The sequence below is a fragment of the Cibotium barometz genome, chromosome 11 (assembly GCF_041138505.1).
Source record: "Cibotium barometz isolate CiBa-2024 chromosome 11, ASM4113850v1, whole genome shotgun sequence".
Classification (NCBI taxonomy): Eukaryota; Viridiplantae; Streptophyta; class Polypodiopsida; order Cyatheales; family Cibotiaceae; genus Cibotium; species Cibotium barometz.
In genome coordinates, this window is record NC_141056.1 from 53,873,359 (window position 1) to 53,896,544 (window position 23,186).

The following is a 23,186-nucleotide window of genomic DNA, read 5'->3' on the forward strand; positions in this document are numbered from 1 at the left end:
TGTTTGCAGAACTTATGCTTGAGCTGTGGGGCTTCTGTACCTCCTGGATCTTTAATACCAAATCATGGTATGCAGAATAGAAAGATCAGTTCTCGATCTTAAAGTCCAAGGAAATTGTCCTCCATGCAATATTGAATATTTCTCAATTTTAAATATTTGTTGATATTTAAAATCACCTTTAAATAAAGAAAATATGTATTATTTTTGTTAAGTGTTAGCTTGTTAACAGGATTCTGGCACTGACTTTGATGGATTTCTGCGTATTGATCACTACTAGTATTCTATATGTACAACAATCCTTGTGTCCATTTGTAGTTGTCTTTTGACACCATTAGTAATGGCTGACTTGGAACCTTCATGGTGCTTTTCAGCTCTTCGTGCTGCAGTTCAAGCATTCAAAAGAGATGAGCAGTTACGACCCCATACATTCAAGGGGTTGAAAAGAAGAAGGGATCAGACAGAGTTTTTGGAAAGTCTTGATGGAAAGAGAGGAAGTCGGGTGAGAAATTTTGTTTAGGAGAACATGGCTGGAAAAACAATAACTGATATCAATTGTTCACTTTCATTGATTAATCAAGCTCTTCACCTAGGGGTGTGGCTTGACATGGACAACTTGCACTGAAAGATTTGGATGCATTGATGTCCCCTCCCCTCCTCTCTTCCAAAAAAACAAAAACCAACACATGTGGGTGCATACACATGTGCGCGTGCATGCACTCACACACACGCGCACACACTTTTCTTTTGAGTCTCTGTAAGTGAAAATATAGACATTCAGTTTTGTGATTTATGTCTTCATATACTACTCATGAGGAATCTTAGAGGATCTCATGGAAGAATCCCATGGGTGCTACTATAATGCCTATTATCAAGTCTTATTGAGAAATCATTGCAGAGTGAGTTTAGTTGAAAAGATACTCTTATAATTAAGTTTTTATATTTTTATGCCTAGTGTTGTGGATATGTGTATACAGTAGTTGAGCTACCTCAAGACTGTGATAAATGGTAAGATCTATTTGAATTTTGGCTGCTTATTGACCGTCTTTCACTCTTTCAGCTTGTCTGAGTCTTGTTGTGAGTCATGACTTGATCTTCTGTTAACTGGTCTTTGTTGGTTAAGCTTTGCGCTAGTTTGTCAATGACACAAAAAGCATGTGTGCACAAATACACTATTGTTTGTATGTGCATGCACACATGCATGTGTTCTTGTGAGCATGTACACATTACATATAATGATGCATATGAGTGTGCTTGTGACATGTGTACCGCACATGTACATTGTGTGTTGGAACTACCTTTTCTAACAAAGACTGGTGGAATCTAGGTAATGGGCTCAATGGACAAAACACTTCTACATGGTACTCGGAGTAAGGGTGTTCAATTCCCATTTATCGTGAACGATCGGGTATTGATAAAGGTAGCATTGTCTTATTGTTTTTTTTGTAGAAAGTCTTGCTAAATTTGTTGATGGGTGTGCCAATCCATGACAAAGACATGGGCACTAGAACATATGGGGCAGCTCCATGAGTCCTTACCAACTTGAATGCTAAGGTGGCAAAAGTGACATGGTGGCAATGAGTTGGCCATGGCAGTAACAATGACTTTAATATCTAGATCGAATGAGGTCTGTTGACATGTTTACATTTGTGTTTAGCAGGGTAACAAACGCACCCCTGAACGCTTTGTAGGAAGGGAGGCAATCGTCACGACTCAATGTTTGAATGGGTGGTACTGTATTATTTATCTAATATTTGGAAATTTTAAATGATTTGAATGTACAAACGAAAAGGTTGATTTTTGCCTACTTATTATCATTTTTGCAAATGGTGATGAGAGTGAACAGGTATTTGGTCCGAACATTGGATAATGGAGAAAGTGTGCGGTTGCAATATCGCTCTCTACAAAAGCTGGGAGGTCAGCAGTCTTCTAATGTGCCTCCTGAAATGAGAGACTGCCTTGGAGTCACCTGGCTATGAACTGTTAGTCTCAAGTGATATAGCTTACATAGTGCTTGAATTTCCTACCAGGTGAGTTGTTTCTTTGTCAGCTTGTGGTAAACATTTTTCTGTCTTCAACTATCATAAGAACTCTTGAAAATTAGTAATGAGATCTGTAATCATGTGATTACTCTTAGCTTTGTACGTTTGTGTATGCATGCAAGAGAGGTGAGGTAAAGATGCCAATCATTATCTAATGATACACAATTCTTCTTGCATTTACATTGGTTGTTGAACTCCAAAAGAAAAAACAATATAATTTTTATGATCTTGGAGGGTCCCTTTTCATGGTGAAAGCTTAGAGGGCACTTTGATGTGTCATTATCTTTGAGTACACTGATCCACCTTCATTGAAGCTTAAAGGTCTCTTGTAAGAGCAGCCTTGCCTTCTCTTGAGTATTGGCATTACTCTTACACAAATTGGAGTGCATCCACTTGGACTAGAGCTTCTTCTTTTTTTTCCAAGAGGATCTTTTCATTAGTTAAAGAAAAAGCCAGCCAAAGTGGCAGAGTAACAAACACTGCAAAAATGCAATCAATATATACAAAAAACACAAAAGGGGGAGCTCCGTTGGTGCCGGTCCTGGGCTCCCATGGTCCAAACGGGGAAGTGACCCCTATAAACATGAAGATGTGGAGATGGGAGCTAAGTGCCAACTGAGAAGGAGGAAGAAACTCCTTGGGCTTGCTAGTGTGGCTGGGTGGCAGGGGTGCCATCAATGGACTGTAGTAGGCAGGCAGTGTAATCGAATAAAGGAATATCACCCTCTGGGGTGCCCGGCGGGAAGAGGGGGGGGGGGGGGGGGGCGCGGGGTAACTACTGGAGCATCATCTCCACGCTGCCAGTGGGAGTGCAGCAATTGGCCAACCCTTGAAGGCGCTAATGATGTTGCCATGGGAGAAACCAAAAACCACACCTGTATGAGTGAAGGATGCCATCCACAGGGCATCGGGGGGGGATCCTTAGGAGGGAGAAGCGAGTCTGGGGGAATGACTGCATCGATGGCAAGGGTCATGGTGGAGGTCCTGTCATGCAAAGAAGGTGAGCTTGATGAGTCTGCTCTAGCAAATGATGGAAAACTCACCAGGTGACCAAAGTCGGGGCCATCCCCTTGCAGAGGCAGCCCCACAAGACATGAGACCGGGCATCCACCCAAGTGTCCGGTAGGGATGGGGTTCCAAGCCAGAGGCTGTCAGTCCTGCTCCTCCTGGGTGGTGGGAGGAACGTGAATAAGATCTGGACAGAGCAGCTGTGACAAGTGTGGAAGAGGCTCACGGCAATTCAATTCTCAAAACAGGGTCTTAAGCGGTGGAGAGGAGCCTCAAAGAAGTGTCAAAAGTGCACAGTGGAAAGCGTGAGACATAGGCACAGAGAAAGAAAACAAATCTGCATAATGAAGAAGAAGCAATGATACAATCAGGCCTGTGCAAGGGGTGGTCCCCGTAAGTGAGGGCATGAGCTCAAGAAAGTTCAAGAGGGGTGGTCCCCTGAGGGAGGACCCGGGCCTGGAAGCCCGTCAAGGTGTCTACAAGTGAGAAAGAGCCTGGCCTTATATAGCTCCTACTGGAGCTGGCCGACTGGTTCTAAATACGTGAGAAATGGGTGGCCAACCCTACAACCAAGGGCCTAAACATGAGGAAAAAATATGGAAAAAAAAAATGGTGCTGCCCGGGATAAATCTGGGCACCCCTGATACACAACTTGGGCACACTACCAGGAGATGAATAATGCTAACACCCCCTCTCAGATCCTGGGAGAGAAACCGACCCAAGGAGCTGGAAAAGGAACCTCCAAAGCAAGTCGAGAAGTCGATCTGCTGCCGCCTCTGCCACTTACTCCAAGAAACTACTCTGGATCCAGAAGTCCAGCAAAATCCAAAAAATGAACCACCAGATGTCCATATCTCCAGCCCAATCTGTATCACACCAGTCCACACAATGTGCTCCCTCTTCAGCCCAAGAAAGGATGTCGTCTGACTCTCTCTCTCTCTCTCTCTCTCTCTCTCTCTCTCTTGTGGAAGGCTGCACAGGACTGTAGGTCTCTCTGTCTCTCTCGCCGCCCTTAGCTTCTGCGCCTGCCCAATCCCCCCCCCCCCCCCCCCTGTTTCGGTCTCTGCTCGCCGGCCTTAGCTTCTGCGCCTACGCAACAGTCCCCGTTTCCGTCTCTGCTCGCCCCCCTGCATTTTGCTCTTCGTCCGTCTCTGCTCGGGTCACCCGTCTCTGCTCACCGCCCTTAGCTTCTGCGCCTGCCCAGTCGCCCCCCCCGTTTCGGTCTCTGCTCGCCGCCCTTAGCTTCTGCGCCTGCCCAGTCGCCCCCCCCCCCCCCCCCCATTTCGGTGTCTGCTCGCCACCCTTTGCCCACTCACCCTTGCTCAGGCCCCCAAGGCAGCAACATAGCTCTCCCCTGCACCTGTAGCTGAGCATCTTGTAGGTCGCATTTTCTGAGTCTCCCCCAAAGGGGAGAGGGTACCCTTGAGGGGGGACTCGTTCCACCAATAGCCCTCTCCTTTATCAGCAGCTACAAATGGGAAGTAAGAAGTCTTTTGCCTCAGTCACCGCTTCACGATTACCGCCCATTCCTCCACCCGTGAGCAAGCTGACACCATGGGAAGCCTACCTCATGCAAGAACTGAAGAAACTCCAGGGAGAATTAGCAGCACTGAAACACGAGACTATCAAGAAAGATGAACAAATCAACGAACTCAAAGTGCAAGTGCAAGCCATGAAGACGAAGCAAGAGGAAGCACGAGAAGGACCCATACCTACAACACTACAAACAGAAACGACAAACCATGTTTCAAAGGTAAATTCAGTTAACTCACAAGATTTTGTTAAAGAAGTCATATCAGCAGTCAAAGAAAAGGAACGAATGGAAAGTCACAAAAAGGTAATCAGAGTCGGTGGTCTTCCTCAAGGCTGGGATAGGGCAGACATAGCTCAAGAGCTTCGAGAAGACTACATATTAGATACAGATGTACTTACAGCACAACTGAGCAAAGTAGTCCCCTTCGTGGACTTAGGAGACCCTATCTCTATTATAGTAAAGGGTACACAGGCAAAAGTCTCCTATATGGACAACAATGAGAAAATAGCAGTGATGAAGCAAACAAGGTCTCTCCAAGGGACAAAGGTATGGATAGCTGATGAACTCACCCTGCTACAACTCAAGAACAGATCGGCAGAGCTGAATAAAGTTAAAGAAGCAAGAAAGAATGGCAAATGGGCAATATACAGAGGAGCACAAGCAATCATTAAAGAATTCCGTACCCCACCCCCCTCAAGAGCAAATCCATCCATGGATGAAATATAGCTATTTTTATTTTGAACCTCAATTTCGAACTAGATGCAATAGAACCCATTGTAATTTAAACTCTTAAGAGTTTTAAGAGTTCATTTTGAGTTATTTTTTTTCAGTTTTATGCCTCTTTGGCATCGATACCCAGAGTGGAATGTAAATGGATGTACCTGATCTGTCCCATAGGTCGGATTCGGCCTCCCGTGGACGTTAATATAACTTTCTTTCTTTCTTTCTTTCTACCTCCAAGAAAAAATTTGCTCCTTAGAGAACACCGCCAAACTGTGAACCTATTGGCACCCCCTCTAGACAACCTAGAGGCCCACAATGTCTACATCAGCCCTGGTACTTGTGAAGAGGTGGAGGGCAGCCCCCTAGTGCTGCGTTTTCTGCAGATATGGGGCAGCGAGTATGGAAGATACACGTGCTGCATTTTCTGCAGATATGGGGCAGCGGGTAGGGGAGATACACGTGCTGTGCTTTCTGCAGATCTGGGGCAGCCAGAGGAGGTGCTGAAGGTGCTGTGTTTTCCTCTTCCCTCTATTCTTCTTGGTACACGTGCTGCCGGCTGTTTACAGCAGCTTTTTTGCATTATCTCATCTGCGTTTTTGGAGGCAGTGGAGGCAGGTGTTCTTTTCCAGGAATGGTGCCTTCCCACATGGCCTTGAGCCCTTGCTCGGCCAATCTTTGCTTTGTCAGAGTTTTCAGACTCATGGGTGCACACTTGGATTCACATCCTCAAGGTGTGTGTGGAAGAGAGTTAGTCCTTTCTCCGACAGCAGAGGGGGTCTATGAGTTTGTGCCAGTTCAGCACAGTTTTGCTGGTGTACAGGTGTTTCCTTTAGGTTCTTAGGGTGTTCACTTTGAGAGGGGGATGTGGTTACTTGGCAAGGTAAGCCACTCCTATTCCCCAGGCAGATGGCCTTCTGGATTACAGGGTACAGGCATAGGAGTCTTCATCCCTAGGATGAGCATTGATTTGGGAGCTTGATGTACAGGTTGATATCGGCATTCATGCGGAGGCAGGCTAGGTCACTTGGTGACGAGAGCTGTTGTCGAGGTTCATAGGTACTTGCTCAGTTGCAGGATGGGAACAGGATGCATGGCAGGTGTACAGGTTCATTGGGTATAGGTAGGTACCAGAGGAGCAGCAATTTGGAGCAGATGATTGACATCAGATTGTGCTTTGGGATGATGAGTTGTGGATGTTTGGTTCCACATGGACACATGACTAGTTGGTTGGGAGCTTGCCAGCTGGGGGTGTCAGGTTTTGGCAGGAGAGCTTTCTTGAGCTCAGTGCCATAGTTAACACCAAAGAGCTCAGGGGGTGTTGCCATGTGATTGGGTGACTCATAGGGGTGTGTGAGTAGTAGTCCCATCACGCGACGGCGAGTTATGGATACAGGTTTTAAAGGTCAAGTGCTAGCAGGATTGTCAGCTACAGTGCTAGAGGTATGTTTCTTCCACTTGGAGTGTTAGCAGGACAGAGTGGCATTCTTGGACCGAGGGATACATGGAGATCTGGAAACCTTGTATCTGGAGATTGGTGCTCAACAAGCTTAGAGTTGGAGGCTAGCCACGAAGAGATACGGCTAATTCAAGAAATCCTTACAGGGCTCATTGCCTGGCCTCTAGCAAACCTTACTGCCTGGCACACTAGGTTTTGTGACACCGGACTATGTCACAAGTTCACTCTGTGACAGTATGCCTCCAGGAGTTGCTACTTGGCTAGCGAGACATGCGGATACACTGCCCTGGTCCATTACGCACTCACACAACTATGACAAGACACCATCTTGACGTGCACCCAAGAGACCGTGACAACCAGCGACGATTGGCAAGATGACACTTCAATAGAATACACACCATATGCAGACAATGAAGAACAAGAACATTTGCATTGATTCACCAAGAACTGATCGATCTTGGCAGTCCCAAGATTGCTCATTTATACAAGTGGTCCAACCACGTTTTGCTTCATAGCATAGACCCTGTTGAATCTAGAAAGGTCATCAATGAACGTGACAAAATAGAGGTAACCACGAATAGATGGTGTCGCATTGGACCACATACATCTCTATGTATGAGCTGCAATTTCCAGGCAGCCCTCACTGAACCATCTTTGGGGAAATGTGTCCATATAAGTTCTGGCCCCACTACTGCAGCAATCACTCGGGCTCAAAGCAAGGCTATGGGACCACCAGAACGTGCCTCCACCAACAGCCAAGATGCTAAGGACTCTTCCCCACTTCTTCATAAGGTTATAGATTATGTTTCTACAAGATCTGGAGGATTTCCACACTGCTCGTGTCACCTGCCTGGACATTTCCCTAGGTTTCATATGTGGATGGCTTTTGGATGCCTGAAAGATTATGGATGTGCAAGCTTTGGGAATAGGGAATATCCAGTATAAAGGAGCAGGTGCCCAAGATAGTTTCTTGGACATGGACATGGGCATTGGAGCTCAAGTGTCACGTGGAAATGGCGAGCTCCTGAGGATTTGGGAGGAATTTGGCATTGAAACATGTTCTACATGGTGCTCACATACATTTCTAATAGGGTGAAATACCAAGGAACAGACTCCTAAAATCTAGGAGGGTTACTATTTTTGGACAACCTCATATGGAAATTCCGTTCACGTCATTACGTCCGTTAGTTGAGCAAATGGGGGAACATCTCAAAGCAGATTTGGCAAAAGGTCTACCAGTTGGGATTATGGAAGGACCCATCTCTTAGATTGAGACATGTGGCAAGAAAGTGGATCAAAGTGAGACAATTGGCCTCACACTTGTCACTTGTTGCTTGTCTCTACCATGTTGGTTGCCCACATTCTTGTCAATTACTACTTGTGGAGAGTTCCTACACTCCTGCACTCCCCTCAACAGAAGGTTTCTTTATTTCTTTAGCCTCTTGACGTTTGCACTGTCCCTATACTGGTTGATTTATGTACCGTACCGGCTAAATCAAGGGTTGTACCGGCTGATTAGAGGGTTGTACCTATTGTACCAGCCCATGTACTTGCTGTATCGGCTGAATGAAGGGTTGTGCCTATTGTACCAGCCCATGTACAGGCTGTATCGACTGAATGGAGAGTTGTACCTACTATACCAGCCCATGCATAGGCTGTATTGGCTGAATGGAGGGTCGTACCTACTATACCAGCCCATGTGCAAGCTATAGTGGTTGAATGGAGAGCTGTACCTGCTGTAACAACAAAATCTTATCTGAATCTAGATCTCTGCAAAATATATGCATGCATGCCAAGATCCTCAGAACTATTTGAGTAAAGAAGCTTTACCTAGCATCTAGTAAAGCATAACCACTTTACGTGTATCTGGTAAAGCATAACCACTTTACCCAGAACATAGTATCCCAATCTCGTAAAACAAGGCCTGCAATCCACGATGAGAGAGAGAACAATATCCACGCACCAGGGCCTGCAATCCACACACGCAGCCCAACACATGCGCCACACAAAAGCACGAACGCCCATAGCTCAGAGGCGCGCCCAACAGTAGCCCACGTGTGCTTCTGCGAGCGACAGCCTGGATGCGACTCATGCAAACGTGCGTAGCCACACAATACGGTTCTGTGCACGCCTGGCTGTAGTCCACATACGCAGCCCGTCTGGCTGTTTCTTACACGCAGCCGCATGGCGCCGGTTGCTGGCTGCAGCCCGCCTGGCTGTTTCGCTGCTGTGCGCCCATCTCTTGCACTGCCTTCCCAAACCAATGAGCATCGCCTTCTTGAACGTGCTCCTTGTCGACTGGCTGCTGCCGTGCATCCTCACCCGCGCTGCCTTGCCTACAGTGGTGCCTCAGATGCCGTGCGCCAACGACCAGCCAACCGAAGAGTAGAAGAAGCACCTTACACCACCCACGATTCTGCAATCATGATTGCTAAGGTGATGCGCCACACGCCATACGATGATTTAAAATCTGCCACCCTTCGCCTTTTTATAACCAAAGATGCGATTCCAAACGCTTTTCTCCAAAACGCCAAAAGCAAAATTAGCAAAACGCATGCTTAAAAATAATAATATTATTTTAAGCCTTAAAAGGTTTAAAAACCTTATAAATTGAAAACTCCCTTTTGTCCCCTTTCACACTTGGGCTAGCCACACATATGGGTTTCCTTTTCATATCCAAACTAATGCCTGTTCACACTGTCCATCCCGTGCCCGTGCCCACTTGCTTGTTGTCCAGAGGGAAAAATACAGGGTCGTAACAGCAAGCAATTTCTATGGACGAATTTGTCCAAGTTTATAGAGGATAAATATTTGGATATCTCATGGATATGATGCTTTTATGGATTTTTCTATCTACGACCAAAATGTTGATAAACTACAAGTCCACCTCTACTCCAAGTTGTGTGGCCAGCATGGAGCATGTGGTAGAGTTATGGTAATGGTTTGGTATGACAACTCATTTCCATTGACCATGCCAGTATGGGTCTATGGATTTCCGGCTTTACAAACCAGTATTTTACGTGGTATGGAATACGCATGGAGCATGTGGTAGAGTTATGGTAATGGTTTGCTATGACAACTCATTTCCATTGACCATGCTAGAATGGGACTATGGATTGCCGGCTTTACAAACCAATATTTTACGTGGTACGGGACATGCACAATAGTGGTCTTAGTGATCAAAAGACTTCATACTTTCGAGAGTTCATTGTTGTTGTACAAGATTTTCTCACTATGTTTATGCCATGGCTATTGGTTTATGCTTATGCATGGTATTGATGCTTGTCATGTGAAATGTGGACATGATCTGCTGTGGGGACTTGATGTGTTCATGCCCGAAATATTTGGACTTGGCTCTCCGCTGGGACTTGTGCCTATGTACATGCCCGGAAATGCCTAGAGAATTGGCTTTCCACCGGGTTTGGTACCTCGTGTACTTGCCTGGAAACATCAACGCTTGGAGGATTGGCTTTTCACTGGTCTGGTACTTCGTGTACTTGCTTGGAAATGTCCTTTGGTATAGCTTCAGGAACGGGGACTTGGTTAAGTACATGCGTGTATTCCTGTAAGGCCAATTGGCAAGGGATACTGTGTCACCTAGTCCATAATATGTGATGGAGGAAGGGTACTTTGCGGACTTGTGCCTGAGCACTCTTTCTATATATTGTTTGGTATGACGTTCTCATATAGTTGTTTTACGGTGCATACTTGGAGTTTCCTTGTGGATATCCTTTGGTTATGGACATCCATTGGTTATGGAGCTTCTTTATGGACAGATCGACTTCCTTTGGATTATGAATCTTCTCCATATATTGTTGGACTTCCATATGGAAGTATGGTATACAGGTCTATGGATTCCTAGACTTCTTTTCTAGGGATTTGGATCTATCCTCAGGTTTTTGGATTATTCTTTTTGGCTCCCTTTATTTGGTAGGCATTTATTCTTTTTGGATTATTCTTTTTGGCTCCCTTTATTTGGTAGGCATTGGACTTATGAAACTCATGGTTATCTCATGGATCAACGATTTCTCTCTGGATTTGTACTGGTGGCCGAAATGTCTATAACTATGTGTGGCAGAAATGTTTATGGGGCACAAAGATAACTATGCCTGCAAGTGATTCTCATCTTATGTTTCACACTTTAGCCTACCTCTAATCCAAGGTGTGTGGTCAGAGTACCAAGACGGAGTGCAAGTGCTAGAGTGGACATGATGCCTGGTTGGCAAGGGACTTATGTCTACATCAAGGGTCATGTGGATTAGCACCTATTTGTGTGCCTTGAGCCTGTTTGTTACTAGATTATACGGTGGCATGGATGTTATGGATTATGGATTTGGCTTTTACATCCCATGTTTGAAGATACTGTTGGCTCTTGTGCTCGTATCTAGTATGTTCTCTATGGAGACATGGCTGGTTTCTATGAACATGTCTAGGATATATTCATGGATATTGGTTATTGAGACACAGTTGGCTCTTGTGCTTGTGTCTTGTGTCTGGCATGACTTTCTAGATTCCTGGAATGGTAGTATGGATGATTTGTAATTCTTTATGAAAATATGGACTTTTGGATCTCTCGAAGACATCATTTTATATATATAGAATTGAGATTGGCCGAATCTGGCCCTTGATTATTTGGCGTATGGGAATCTATCTATATATATGATTGTTGCGCAGTTCAGGATAAATGTTTTCAGAAGGTGGAGAAGATGCCATCAGTCTGGACATTTCCCTAGGTTTCATATGTGGATGGCTTTTGGATGCCCAAAAGATTATGGATGTGCAAGCTTTGGGAATGGGGATTATCCAGTATAAAGAACCAAGCGCAAGAGAATTTCTTGGACATAGAAATGGGCATTGCAGCTCAAGTGTCAAGCGGAAATCATGTATGGCAAGCTTCTGAGGATTTGGGAGAAATCTCTCATTGAAACATGTTCTACATGTGCTCACATACATTTCTAATAAGGTGGAATACCAAGGAACAGAATCCTAAAATCTAGGAGCATTACTATCTTTCGACAACCTCAACTAGAAATTCCGTTCGTGTCATTATGTCTGTAAGTTGAGAAATTCTCATGGGGGATGTGTCAAAGCATGTTTGGCAGAAAGTCTATGAGTTGGGATATTTTGAAAGGTAAAGATTATGGGAGGACCCATCTCTTAGATTGGGGCATGTGGCAAGAAAGGATCAAAGTGAAACAAGTGGCCTTATACTTGTTAGAAAGTGGATCAAAGTGATACAAGTGGCCTCACACTAGTCACTTCAGCTATTGTGTGGCTCTCCACTTGTCATTATAGTCTTCTCTTGCCATTTTAGCTCATGGGAGGCTCTCTTGCCGCGTGGGGGGAGTTGAATAGGAAGTGTGGCCAAGGTGGGGCGACTATCGGAGAATATGGGGCGAGGTGAGAAGTTGCAAAGCAGGAGGCGAGTATGAAAATTGGATGAAGGGTGGAATGAGTGTGAAAATGCTGCCCCAAAGCTGAGAGGCGGTGAGCAGGTGTGGAGGGTCAAGTCGAGTGGGAGAAGGGCGAGGAGAAGTAGAGGGGTGAGGAGGTGGTGGCAGCCAAAAAGAGGTGGTACCGCTTAAGACAGGATCCATTGATAAGTGGAAGGGTTGGCCCGGCCAATGTCTGGAGTTGAACTGCACTTTGGGGAAGGATCTCCTGCACTATGAAGGGGCCTTCCGGCCAATGTTTGGAGTTGGACTGCACTTTGGGGAAGGATCTCCTACACTACGAAGGGGCCTTTCCGAGCTAGCATGAGCTTCTTGGCATGTTTTAAGTAGTGTGCTTGTTGATAGACGAGGACCAGATCCCCTGGGGAAATATTGAGGCTTTCGAAGGTGCCTATCGTGCAAAGCTTTGATTGCAAGGCTACTCTGTGCTATTTCACTATACTTGAGTTCTATGTTCACTATGCCATTCTGTCCTAAGCAGAGTGTGTTATCCCCCACTGTGACCACTGCTGAGTGTGCACGGTGCAGTGAGTGGTGTTTGTAACTACTGGTTCATAGTAGTACAAGTGGAGTACATTATTCTTGTGCATTGTTCCTTACCTATTCCTTGCTTGTCCAATCAATTAAGTATTGCTGAAGTGTGTTACGCCATTGTTTCTTCCTACTGTTCTATCTTGTGACTCATGTAGACATACTGTCCAAGAGTGAATCACCATATCCTCTTAGTGCACCTGGGCAACCTGACCTACTACAAGAAGAGATCTGCAAAGAAGATGCAAATTTTGCAGAGTATGAAGACTCATGGGCCATTTAAAGAGCTACTACAAAGAAGATGGCTTGAGTACCATCAGCTCTACTCCAAGGACAGAACCAGACACAACTTCTAGTGAAACTATGTCATAGGAATAGATCAATCCAAATTAAGTGTGTACTAAGATAATGCTTGAAGGGGAGTGTTGGAGAACAAGCCTTATTCAAGTATAAAATCATAAAGGCATGTGCACACACTCTTGTAAAAGAGAAAGGATGAAATCCATAAAGTAACCACAAGGCAAAAGTAAAAGGGGCATCTACCTCTGCCAGAATCAAGGAGCTGATTTAGGAAAAAAGGTGGAGAGAATAATGCAGCCACCCTTACACCCTAATCACAAATGTTAAATCTTTGTTTCCCTATTAAAAAGCTCCCTAAATGTCAAGGGTGATCCCATAAGCCTCCCAATGCGGTCTAGAAGTAGAGACTCTCTAGATTTGTCCCAAAACCAAGTGTCTAGCATTCTGCACAGTGTAACTAAAGAAGGGTATGCTTTTTATGGGGTCCCAGTGCAAGTATTTGATAGGACACCCATCATATAACCAGAGACTCCAAGAGTCTGTAATCGTCCCTTGAGGGGGATCGATATAGATGTGCTTCCCTGCCTGCCCACCACTCTCACCGGCCGAACCACCAGACCCTCAATGATATCGTGCCCAAGACTTCTCTCCTATCATGAATGGAGTAAAAGACCGGTACATCATCCTCACCCAAAGTGGGAAGGCACATGACCTGACGAGGTACCCCTGTCCTTGAAGATACCCCAAACTATAAGTGAAGTTTGCTTTCAATGCTCATGAGCACAGGAGCGAACTGTTGTGTAGGCGGGATGTCAATGCAACCTGATAGCCAAGGTATTTGGCAGTGCATCCTCTCTCAATCCAAGTAAACCCCACATCCAAAGCCCAATCTGGCTGCGGAGAGTCACTTATCCACAATCCCGCTGATTTGTGCCAATGGATGGAGGCGCCTATGGCCAAACAAAACATCTCCAAAGCAGTGCGGAAAGCATAGAGGCATGTCCGTGAAGCCTCCAATAACATAGCAGTATCATCTGCTAACTCTGAGTCCAGTAGTAACTCCTCCTTTGTGCGAAGAGGTAGTCTGAGGCCCAAGACCCCTAGGGTAACGTGAGAAACCTCCTCATAGCCTCTACTAATATAAGGTAAAGTAATGGAGCAAAGGGGCACCCCTTCCTCATGGAACGGGAGATGTGAAAGCGCTCACCACACCCCCTCGCAGGCCAAAACTATGTTGTGGGCCTCCCTATACATGCAGAAACCCATCCATGCCATCGAAGAAGTCCCAATCCACTCTCTCATAAGCTTTTTCTCCAAAGTCTAGTAAGAGAATGGCAAGGAGTTGTTGGCTAGATTTAGCCCACTCCACAGCTTCCCAGAATAAAAAGATGTTATAAAAAATACTCCTTACTTGGAGGAAGCCATTGTGTATCATGAATAACTCTTTGAAGAACAGCTGAAGGTTCATACTCACTGCCTTGGCTAAGATTTTGTAAGCAAACCCAAGCAGAGTTATGGTCTCCATTGTCTAATATTGGTCTTGCCCCACCTTTTGGGACAAGGTGGATAAGACCCTCTTTTATAAAAGGGAGCATTATTCTAGTACACCACATCTCCTACAGAGCAATAGTAACATCTTCACCAATGTAATCCCAAACTGCAAAAGAAGGATTGAGAGAGGCCATCATCCCTTGGGCATTTGCCTTCGAGAGGATGTGCAAAGCATGTCTCAGCTCATCCTTCGAAAAGGGGGCATCCATAGAGGCACACATATCATCTGTAATAAGACTGGTGCACTCCAAGACTTTCTGTTGTGCAACATCTCTATCCAAAGAGTGGGCCTCTGCAGAGAGAAAGGTCTGATAAAAATATGAGGCAATAGTCCTCACCTTAATTGGATTAGTATGAAATTCTCCTTGAGAATCTTGCAAGCATCTCAAATTGTCCCTACTGTGCATAGGTCCATGTGCTGAGAAAAACAATTTGTTGCATTTGCCACCCATGTGTGTCCAAAATGCCTAATTAGCATGAAATGCAAACTCACCCTGCCTATCCATGGCCACATGTAACTCAGCTCTAACAGTGGACAAGAGATCTGGGATCCAAGGGACAGGATGCTTCTCGTGTTCCCTTTGAAGCATAGCCAACCTGCGTTTGATAGCCGCTCCTTGTCTAGAGCCTCTTCTTTCTTGGCCAAGGCAACATAATGATAGTGCTAGCTAGTCCTCTCTAGGGCCAAGGCAAGTCTCTCCTGGGGGTCAGGATCATCACAAAGCCTCCAAATCTCTCTAACCTCTAGGGAGGTCTCTGCATCCTGTGTTACGTGCATCCCGCACTTGGATGCCACGTAGACATATCTGCACCGAAGGTGCAAGACTTGGGATGGTAAACTGGTCCCATGTGAGCCCAGTCCGGGACGAGTCAGCCAGGGATCCATCTCAGTCATCCGAGGTCAGGTGTGCATTGTCCTACCCAGGAGTCCAAGGTCAGGTGTGCACTGTCCTGCACATGAAACAGTGCCAGTCCGCGCGCTGTGAGTCTCCCTCTGGAATGATGTCAGTGATTCTATGTATCTGGTATGGTACCGGATGCCAGATCATTGTGCAGATAGTGAGGGTTTGCTCTTAGGAATAGGGGCCAGCCCATAGGGCTACCCCAAGTCTTAGTGTGGGCATGGGGATAGTGTGAAACCACCCCCATGAGGGCCAGGAAGGCCCTGGCTAAACCCACGAGCCATGGAGAGGCTGTAGGACAGCCCTAGGGGCATGCCAGGGGCAGCCGACAACACATCAAGTATTCTAATGGCTGTAGGGCAAGTTTGGGGCAGCCCATACAGGCTGCCCAGTCCCCAAAACAGCATAGATTCAGTGTCTAGCCCCTTGGATTTCAGGTGCATGATGCCCAGCCTACAAGGGAAAGAAGCACAGCCTTTTATGTGATTTTTTTCAGCATTTAATGCTGATTTTATAGTCATGGACAGAAACTGAAGCTGGCCGCCTGGATATCAACTGGCCGACTGCTTTATGGTAGAAGTATAAATAGGTGAGTCGACAATCCTTTGTGTTATCTCACAATTCACCAAGTGCTCAAGCATACAAGGTCTAGGACAGCCAAGAAGTTGCTAAAGCAAAGGGGTGGAGGACTGCAGGTCAAGGGCAGAGATTTCTCAGCCAAGAAAGGTCAAGATTTCTGTATTTTCTTTTCAGATTTACATCATTCTAATAAAGCAAATACACTATTCGTGGTGGGGGCCCTACAGAGGGTTTGGGACCCAATATTGTGTCCTCTCCTCTCTCCCTCTCTCCCTCTCTCTCTCTATTTTCTGCACATCTTTGTTACAATGGTATTAGAGCCTACTTCAAGTGCAAAGATTCAACAAAGAAACCAGAATGTTTTCTCTCTCGTGTGGTTGGTTTTCAAATGCCAGCAGACTACCCCTTTCGGAGTGACTCCTGTCCCTCGAAGGATGGTTGGTTTTGTGAGATCCCTGTTCCCACCGCACAACGGATTCGGGTACTAGCAGCGGAAGTAGTACTTCTTGCGCGAGGCAGGGTCCCACACTCGGGGCCTCGTCCACCCCACGGATATCCGGACAAAAGACTAATCCATCGGTTTTTCCAAATCCGAACCCGGAAAAACTTCCCTTATCCGGAAAGCACGGACGATTCCTCCAGGATAACTTTTTACTCTAACGTAGTCAAGACCATTAGTGATCAAACTGATCCGACTGCACCTATAAAGATACTCGGTCAGATCAAGGAAGAAACTTGCACTTGGATCATTGGGATCAACGCTTTTTTCCCCATCAAGAGGCACAGCCGTTGATTCCTATCCATAGAACAATTACTATCCGGGATTTACTTTATCTATCGTAGTAACAGAAATTGAGTCTCGATTTATGGATCCATCAGTCCAGCCTAACCCCATCCGATCCCATGGGTTAGCCAACCGCCCAACCACTGTAGTGATGGGATCCAATTTGGAATTTGGTTAGGTTTTGTCCCGGGTACCAAGGAAAAGAGTTCCAAGGCCCCCTAGCCGGAAGTTCATGCAAATATAAAACTAGCCACACCACTTACACACCCAATATGAAATTGCCTTTTTCTTAGCATCAGCTAACTTTAAAACAATCCTTTAATGAAACCATAGTACCACTGATCACAATCTTCCAATTTATCCGGTTGATTCATAATTTCCCATCATTCCTTCATCAGAGTATCTATGGCATCATTGGCAACTAGAACGCTCACCACCTGTCCACTCAGGGGCCTTTTCAATAGTTCCTAGCCCATAATACTCGGCAATATAATCACTTATAAAAATCAAGATGGACTCTCGTTGAAGATCAGCAAGATCAACCAACAGATCCATAAAAAGAGCCATGGACTCATCCATTGAAGACCAGCAAGGTCAATCAACCAAATCCATGCCCGGTTTCAGAAAACAACTCTTACTCCTTGTTCCAATATCTTCCTCGACGCACGTGTGGGTATCCTAGGCGACCCAGAGCCCGAGCACCGTATGGTCAGCACCCTCTAGGATCCTTCGTAGGTGACCTAGCGCTTCACTCATAGGCCGCTTCCTTGGTCCCTCATCCACCATACCGGAAGCTCACCATTTTAATCGAACCGAGGCTGGTCGGCCGATCTTGCTACGCGAGACGTCCTCCATTGACTCTCCGTCAGCAGTTGCAACTTTATTAGTTAGGTCTCCACGACCTTAATCACAAGATGGTCAAAATGCTTCCCCAGCATTCTTGACATAAAACAGCCATTTACAAACAGCATTTACAAACAGTTTACAAATACAATTTCTATATTAACTCTCATTTTTCCACATTATCCCTCATTAATCCACATTACTTATTCCACATTCCATTTATATGTGTACTCATCCAATCACATCATTTTCCATCTCTTCACTTCAGATTCCTTCACATCACATATCATATATTCACATCCATATCCACATCCATACATCCACATCCACATCCACATTCACATCCATACATCCACATCTACATGCTTACCTCCATTTTCACATCCTCATTTATACATCCACATCCCATATCCACATTCATACATACACATCCATATCCACATCCATACATCCACATCCACTATCACGTCCTCATTCATACATCCACATCCACATTCCCATTCACATCTATACATCCACATCTACATCCACATACATACATACATCCACATCCACATTCCACATTCACATCTATACATCCACATCTACATCCACATTCACATACATCCACATCCACATTCCCATTCACATCTATACATCCACATACATACATACATCCACATCCACATTCCACATTCACATCTATACAGCCACATCTACATCCACATTCACATCTATGCATATACATCTTCATGCATACATCCATTTTCACATTCATACATCCACACTCCCATCTCCACATCCACACATCCACATACATACATCCATTTTCACATTCCCATTCATATAACCCCATATGCCTTCACATCTAATCTTTTACATCACATCCATTCTCGCCCTATCACAACCCATATACATTTTATTCTATCACATACACTTCTTACCTCATCCCATACACATCTTATCACATCTTAATTCATCTTATCACCTCCTAACTTATTTCATAAGCATCTTATCACCTCTTATCACATCTTATACACCTCTTATCACATCCTATCACATCTCATATCTATTTATAGAATACAAGAGAATTCTTATATTTGATATAAGATTTCTTTGCACATTTATTTATGCATAAATTCTATTTAAGGAGATTAATACTTTCGAAGTAAAAATCAATCTTTTATGCATAAATTCATTTTAAATGAAAATGATACTTTTGAATTAAATTTCAATCTTTTATGCATTTTCCTATGCATAAATTCAATTTAGATGAGAATGACACTTTTGAATTAAAAATCAATCTTTATGCATCTTCTTATGCATAAATTCAATTTGATAGGAATTACACTTTTAGAATAAAAGAATTTCTCTTATGCATCTAAGTTATACATAAAATCCATTTATGATGAAAAATCACACTTTTAGTATAAAAAGAATATTTTTTATGCATATCTCTATGCATGAAATCCAATATGATAAAAGTAACACTTTTACAATAAAATAATCAACTTTTATGCATACCTCTATGCATGAAATTCAATTATGATAAAAGTAACACTTTTATATTAGAATAATAATCTTTTATGCATACCTCTATGCATGAAATCTAATTATGATAAAAGTAACACTTTTATATTAAAATAGTAATCTTTTATGCATACCTCTATGCATGAAAATCAATTATGCATAATATAAAAATCAATTTCTCTAGGATTACAATGAATATCTTTCAATTAATCTAGGATGATAATTCCTAGAATATGGTAGGAAGTCCTCTTTTTATGCTTTGAATGAAATTATTTTATGCGTAATTTTTATAAAAATTTTGCCATAGCTCCACTGCTATGACTGATAAATCTCAATTTTTCTAAGGGATAAAGCTTATCATTAAGGAAATAATTAGAATGATCCCTAATTGGATCATTAATCCATAATGGATTGAATCATCAATATACATAAACTAAAAGCATAGAAAAAAGCCATTAATTTGGCCTCAAGCATAGATTAATCTTGGATTAAGAAAAAGCTTTATGAAAAGCTTCATTTGGATTGAGAATGGGTCATGAGTATGACCATTTCTTGAGTGAGAGAGAGAATTTACATAAAAACCATTTGAATTAAGCATAAATGGAAATTTATGTAATTCTTAACTATCATTAATCAATTAACTTCAATAGCATTCATCAAATTATGTAACTCTTTACTACCATTCATCAATTAACTTCAATAGCATTCAAAAACCATTCCAATTAAGCTTCTCAAGCTTGAGAGGGGTTGAGAAGAGAGAAGCATTGAGAAATTATAGAAAAGATCAAAATTCACCATTTACCTTACAATTTGCTTGATTCTTTGTTCACGGTAGAGGCCCCCAACCAATCAATTGGTTTAGTATGTTGATGGAGCCATCAATGGAGATTGAAGAAAGAGAGAAGTGTCAAAAAACTAGTAAATTATTAATGAATTCACAGTTCTTGGCTTAGGTGAAGTAGAGTAACAATGCATTAAACATTGTTAAGTTTCAACAAAGGGGAAGGCCTCTATTTATAGGAAAAAGTGAGCTCCTAACCAAACAAACTGATTCTAGAATTTTCCAACTCAGTTTGGTCAATTTTTGACCATTTTTAGGTCAGTTGAGCTAACTTTTTGCAACTAGACTTGAATTAGGAGAGAGGAGAGATGAAATATCTCAATTTTTATGAGTTTAAAACTCATTCAAGCATGTGAAATATGCACCTCCTTTAATGGACTCCCCTTTCTTACATATGTGTCAAAATGAAATCATTATACCCAAAATATCTCATATTTTTAATATTGCTCATAGTTTTTTTTACTAATAAACCTTGTACATTTCCAACTCTTCATCTTATGTGAGCATTTACTCATTTTTGGATACCCAAAATATCTCATATTTTTAATATTGCTCATAGTTTCTTACTAATAAACCGTGTACATTTTCAACTCTTTATCTTATGTGAGCATTTACTCATTTTTGGATACCCAAAATATCTCATATTTTTAATATTGCTCATAGTTTCTTACTAATAAACCTTGTACATTTTCAACTCTTCATCTTATGTGAGTATTGAAGGGACTCCCCTTCCTTACATATGTGTCAAAATGAAATCATTATACCCAAATATCTCATACTATTAAAATTACTCATAATTTCTTACTAATAAACTTTGTACATAGTCAACTCTTCATCTTATGTGAGCATTTACTCATTTTTTGGGTATCTTCTTTTACAAAATTGGATTTATCTCCTTCCCACACATGGATTGATGCTATTGGCCCATAGGAACCTTAATTGGACCATAATCCAAAAATTTCTGAAAATCTAGACCCTTAGGCTAAGGTCCTTTATACTCATTTCTAATTAATTCCAATTGCACATTGGAAAGTTCTTTTTGAATTTTTGTTTCAGGGGAATTCATTTTAATAATATGAGAAATTTTTCTATCTAAAAATATTCAAAATCTGAATATTCTCTCTCTAGAATATTCTCTCTCTCTATATATATCAAAATAGGTAGAGACAAGATCTTTTATATTTCTGAAGAGGGGATTGATTACAGGGGAAGATGCTGGACATCTTGAGAGGCTGGGGAGGAATCTTACAGGTTTTCAGCCTCCGGACGTCTCCCAAACACACAGTGGATGGTCAGATTGCGCTCTAGAAAGGAAGTGCGTTTTCCTGCTATGGCGAGCTTCAACGATGAGAGAGATCAAGAACCATAGGACCGGAGTGCACGAGGCAGCCCAGCTAGGGCACCAGGCTTGAGTGTTATAGATATGTTCCAGTAGATGATGCGAGCAATCGCAGACCAGACAACCAAGTTGGAAGAGTAGAAGGCGCAGATTCAGGCTCTGGAAGAACGTACCCATTCTCCAACGTCGCGTTTTCCATCTCCTCCTCCCTCTCCTTTTGTATCCCAGATTCCAAATCCTTGACACAGGGACCCTCTCGCGGGGTCACGACCGCAACCAAGCTCTTTGCTTGAGTTGTAGATGCGTGCATTGGAGATCCGACAATGTGAAGACGAAGCCATGTGACGCGTGGAACACGAGCGTTACCTAGTAGCTTTGGACGCCAGATTGACACCGGCGGCGCCCTCGAATCATTTTCCCGAGAAAATGAACTTCAGTAAGTATAATGGTAAACTTGATCCCACAACTCTCTATTTATGGTTGCATCAGTTTGATGCTTACTTTGCCGTAGTTAGAAAGACAGATACTGATAGAGTGATCTTAGCTAGTTGGTACTTGGAAGGTGAGGCCATTCCTTGGTGGACTCAGTGGGCTCATGCCTACAGGACAGAGCCTGGGAGCATGGGCCCGTTGCATTACTATTTGGGCATTCAGTTCTCATAGGGTCTTTAGGAGGTTTTCTCTCCTATGCATAGGTTGTGAAGTTGAGTACAGGGCAGCATTTACAGCTACCATTGAGTGTGTATGGCGAAGACGCCTTTTGGCAGATCTTAGTTTTGGACAATAGTTCTCATAGGGTCTTTAGGAGGTTTTCTCTCCTATGCATAGGTTGTGAAGTTGAGTACAGGGCAGCATTTACAGCTACCATTGAGTGTGTATGGCGAAGACGCCTTTTGGCAGATCTTAGTTTTGGACAATAGTCCTCTCGTCCTATCTATACTGATCTCAAAGTGCATTGGCAGTTGCGAGCAGCCCAATGTTTCATACTTGCATGAAGCACATTGAGGTGCATTACCATTATGTCATGGAGAGGCTTCATGCAAGAGAGATGAGCTTGGTGTATGTCTCTACACATAACAATGTGGCAGATTTGTTCACAAAGGCTCTTCCTCCTAAAAAGTTCGAATCCTTTCCCAAAGCTTTGGGCTTATTGCCTTTTTGGGAGCTGTTTACCTATTCACATCATCACTCGAGGGAGGCTTGTAGACATCTATGTCATGTGCAGGGGTGTGTGAAAACTTTAGGACCAACCGGGCCACTTTCTCCCTCACTAGGAGGTTTTTTCCTGTGCACAAGAACACACTCTGTCTCACTTTTAGGAGTGTGTGTGTGAAGTGACTATTGTACTTCAGGTCACTCTCACTTGTCATTTTGTACTAGTATTGTGGTACACTCAATCAAGAAGAGGATGACACATGAGGAGTTTGGATACATGAGGTTTTTATGCCATCTCCAAGGCTTGCGTAGTTTTTTGGAAGCTTGGTTTTCTTTTTCATGCTTTCTTGACTTCCCAGTTGACTCATGGATCATATCTAACATCTTTAGGTCTCATAGATGCTTTGGGTCTTTTGTAGACGTTAATATGATTTCTCTCTCTCTCTCTCTCTCTTCGTTGTTCGCGGTTCGTGCTGCTGCTTGCTTCTCGCCCACCCTCCTCGCCCTACCCTCTTGCCCACCCCTTCGCCCTTCGCCCTCCCCTCTCACCCACCCACCTCACCCACCCTCCTCGCACTCCCCTCTCGCCCACCCCCACCCTTTTTCCCTTCGCCCTCCCCCTCGCCCTCGCCCACCCTC

General features: G+C 43.7%; 1 protein-coding gene across 1 annotated transcript in view; it reads left to right on the forward strand.

Annotated features, from left to right (window-relative positions):
- Window positions 1-23,186, forward strand: part of LOC147634332 (uncharacterized) — a 50,706-nt gene that overhangs the window by 20,260 nt on the left and 7,260 nt on the right. Inside the window, exons 3-7 of the mRNA XM_086805483.1 lie at window positions 10-67; window positions 372-499; window positions 1,325-1,417; window positions 1,658-1,728; window positions 1,844-2,027. Coding sequence (XP_086661609.1) covers window positions 10-67; window positions 372-499; window positions 1,325-1,417; window positions 1,658-1,728; window positions 1,844-1,976 — 483 coding nt within the window. The 3' untranslated portion in view covers window positions 1,977-2,027. The remainder of the gene's footprint in view (window positions 1-9; window positions 68-371; window positions 500-1,324; window positions 1,418-1,657; window positions 1,729-1,843; window positions 2,028-23,186) is intronic.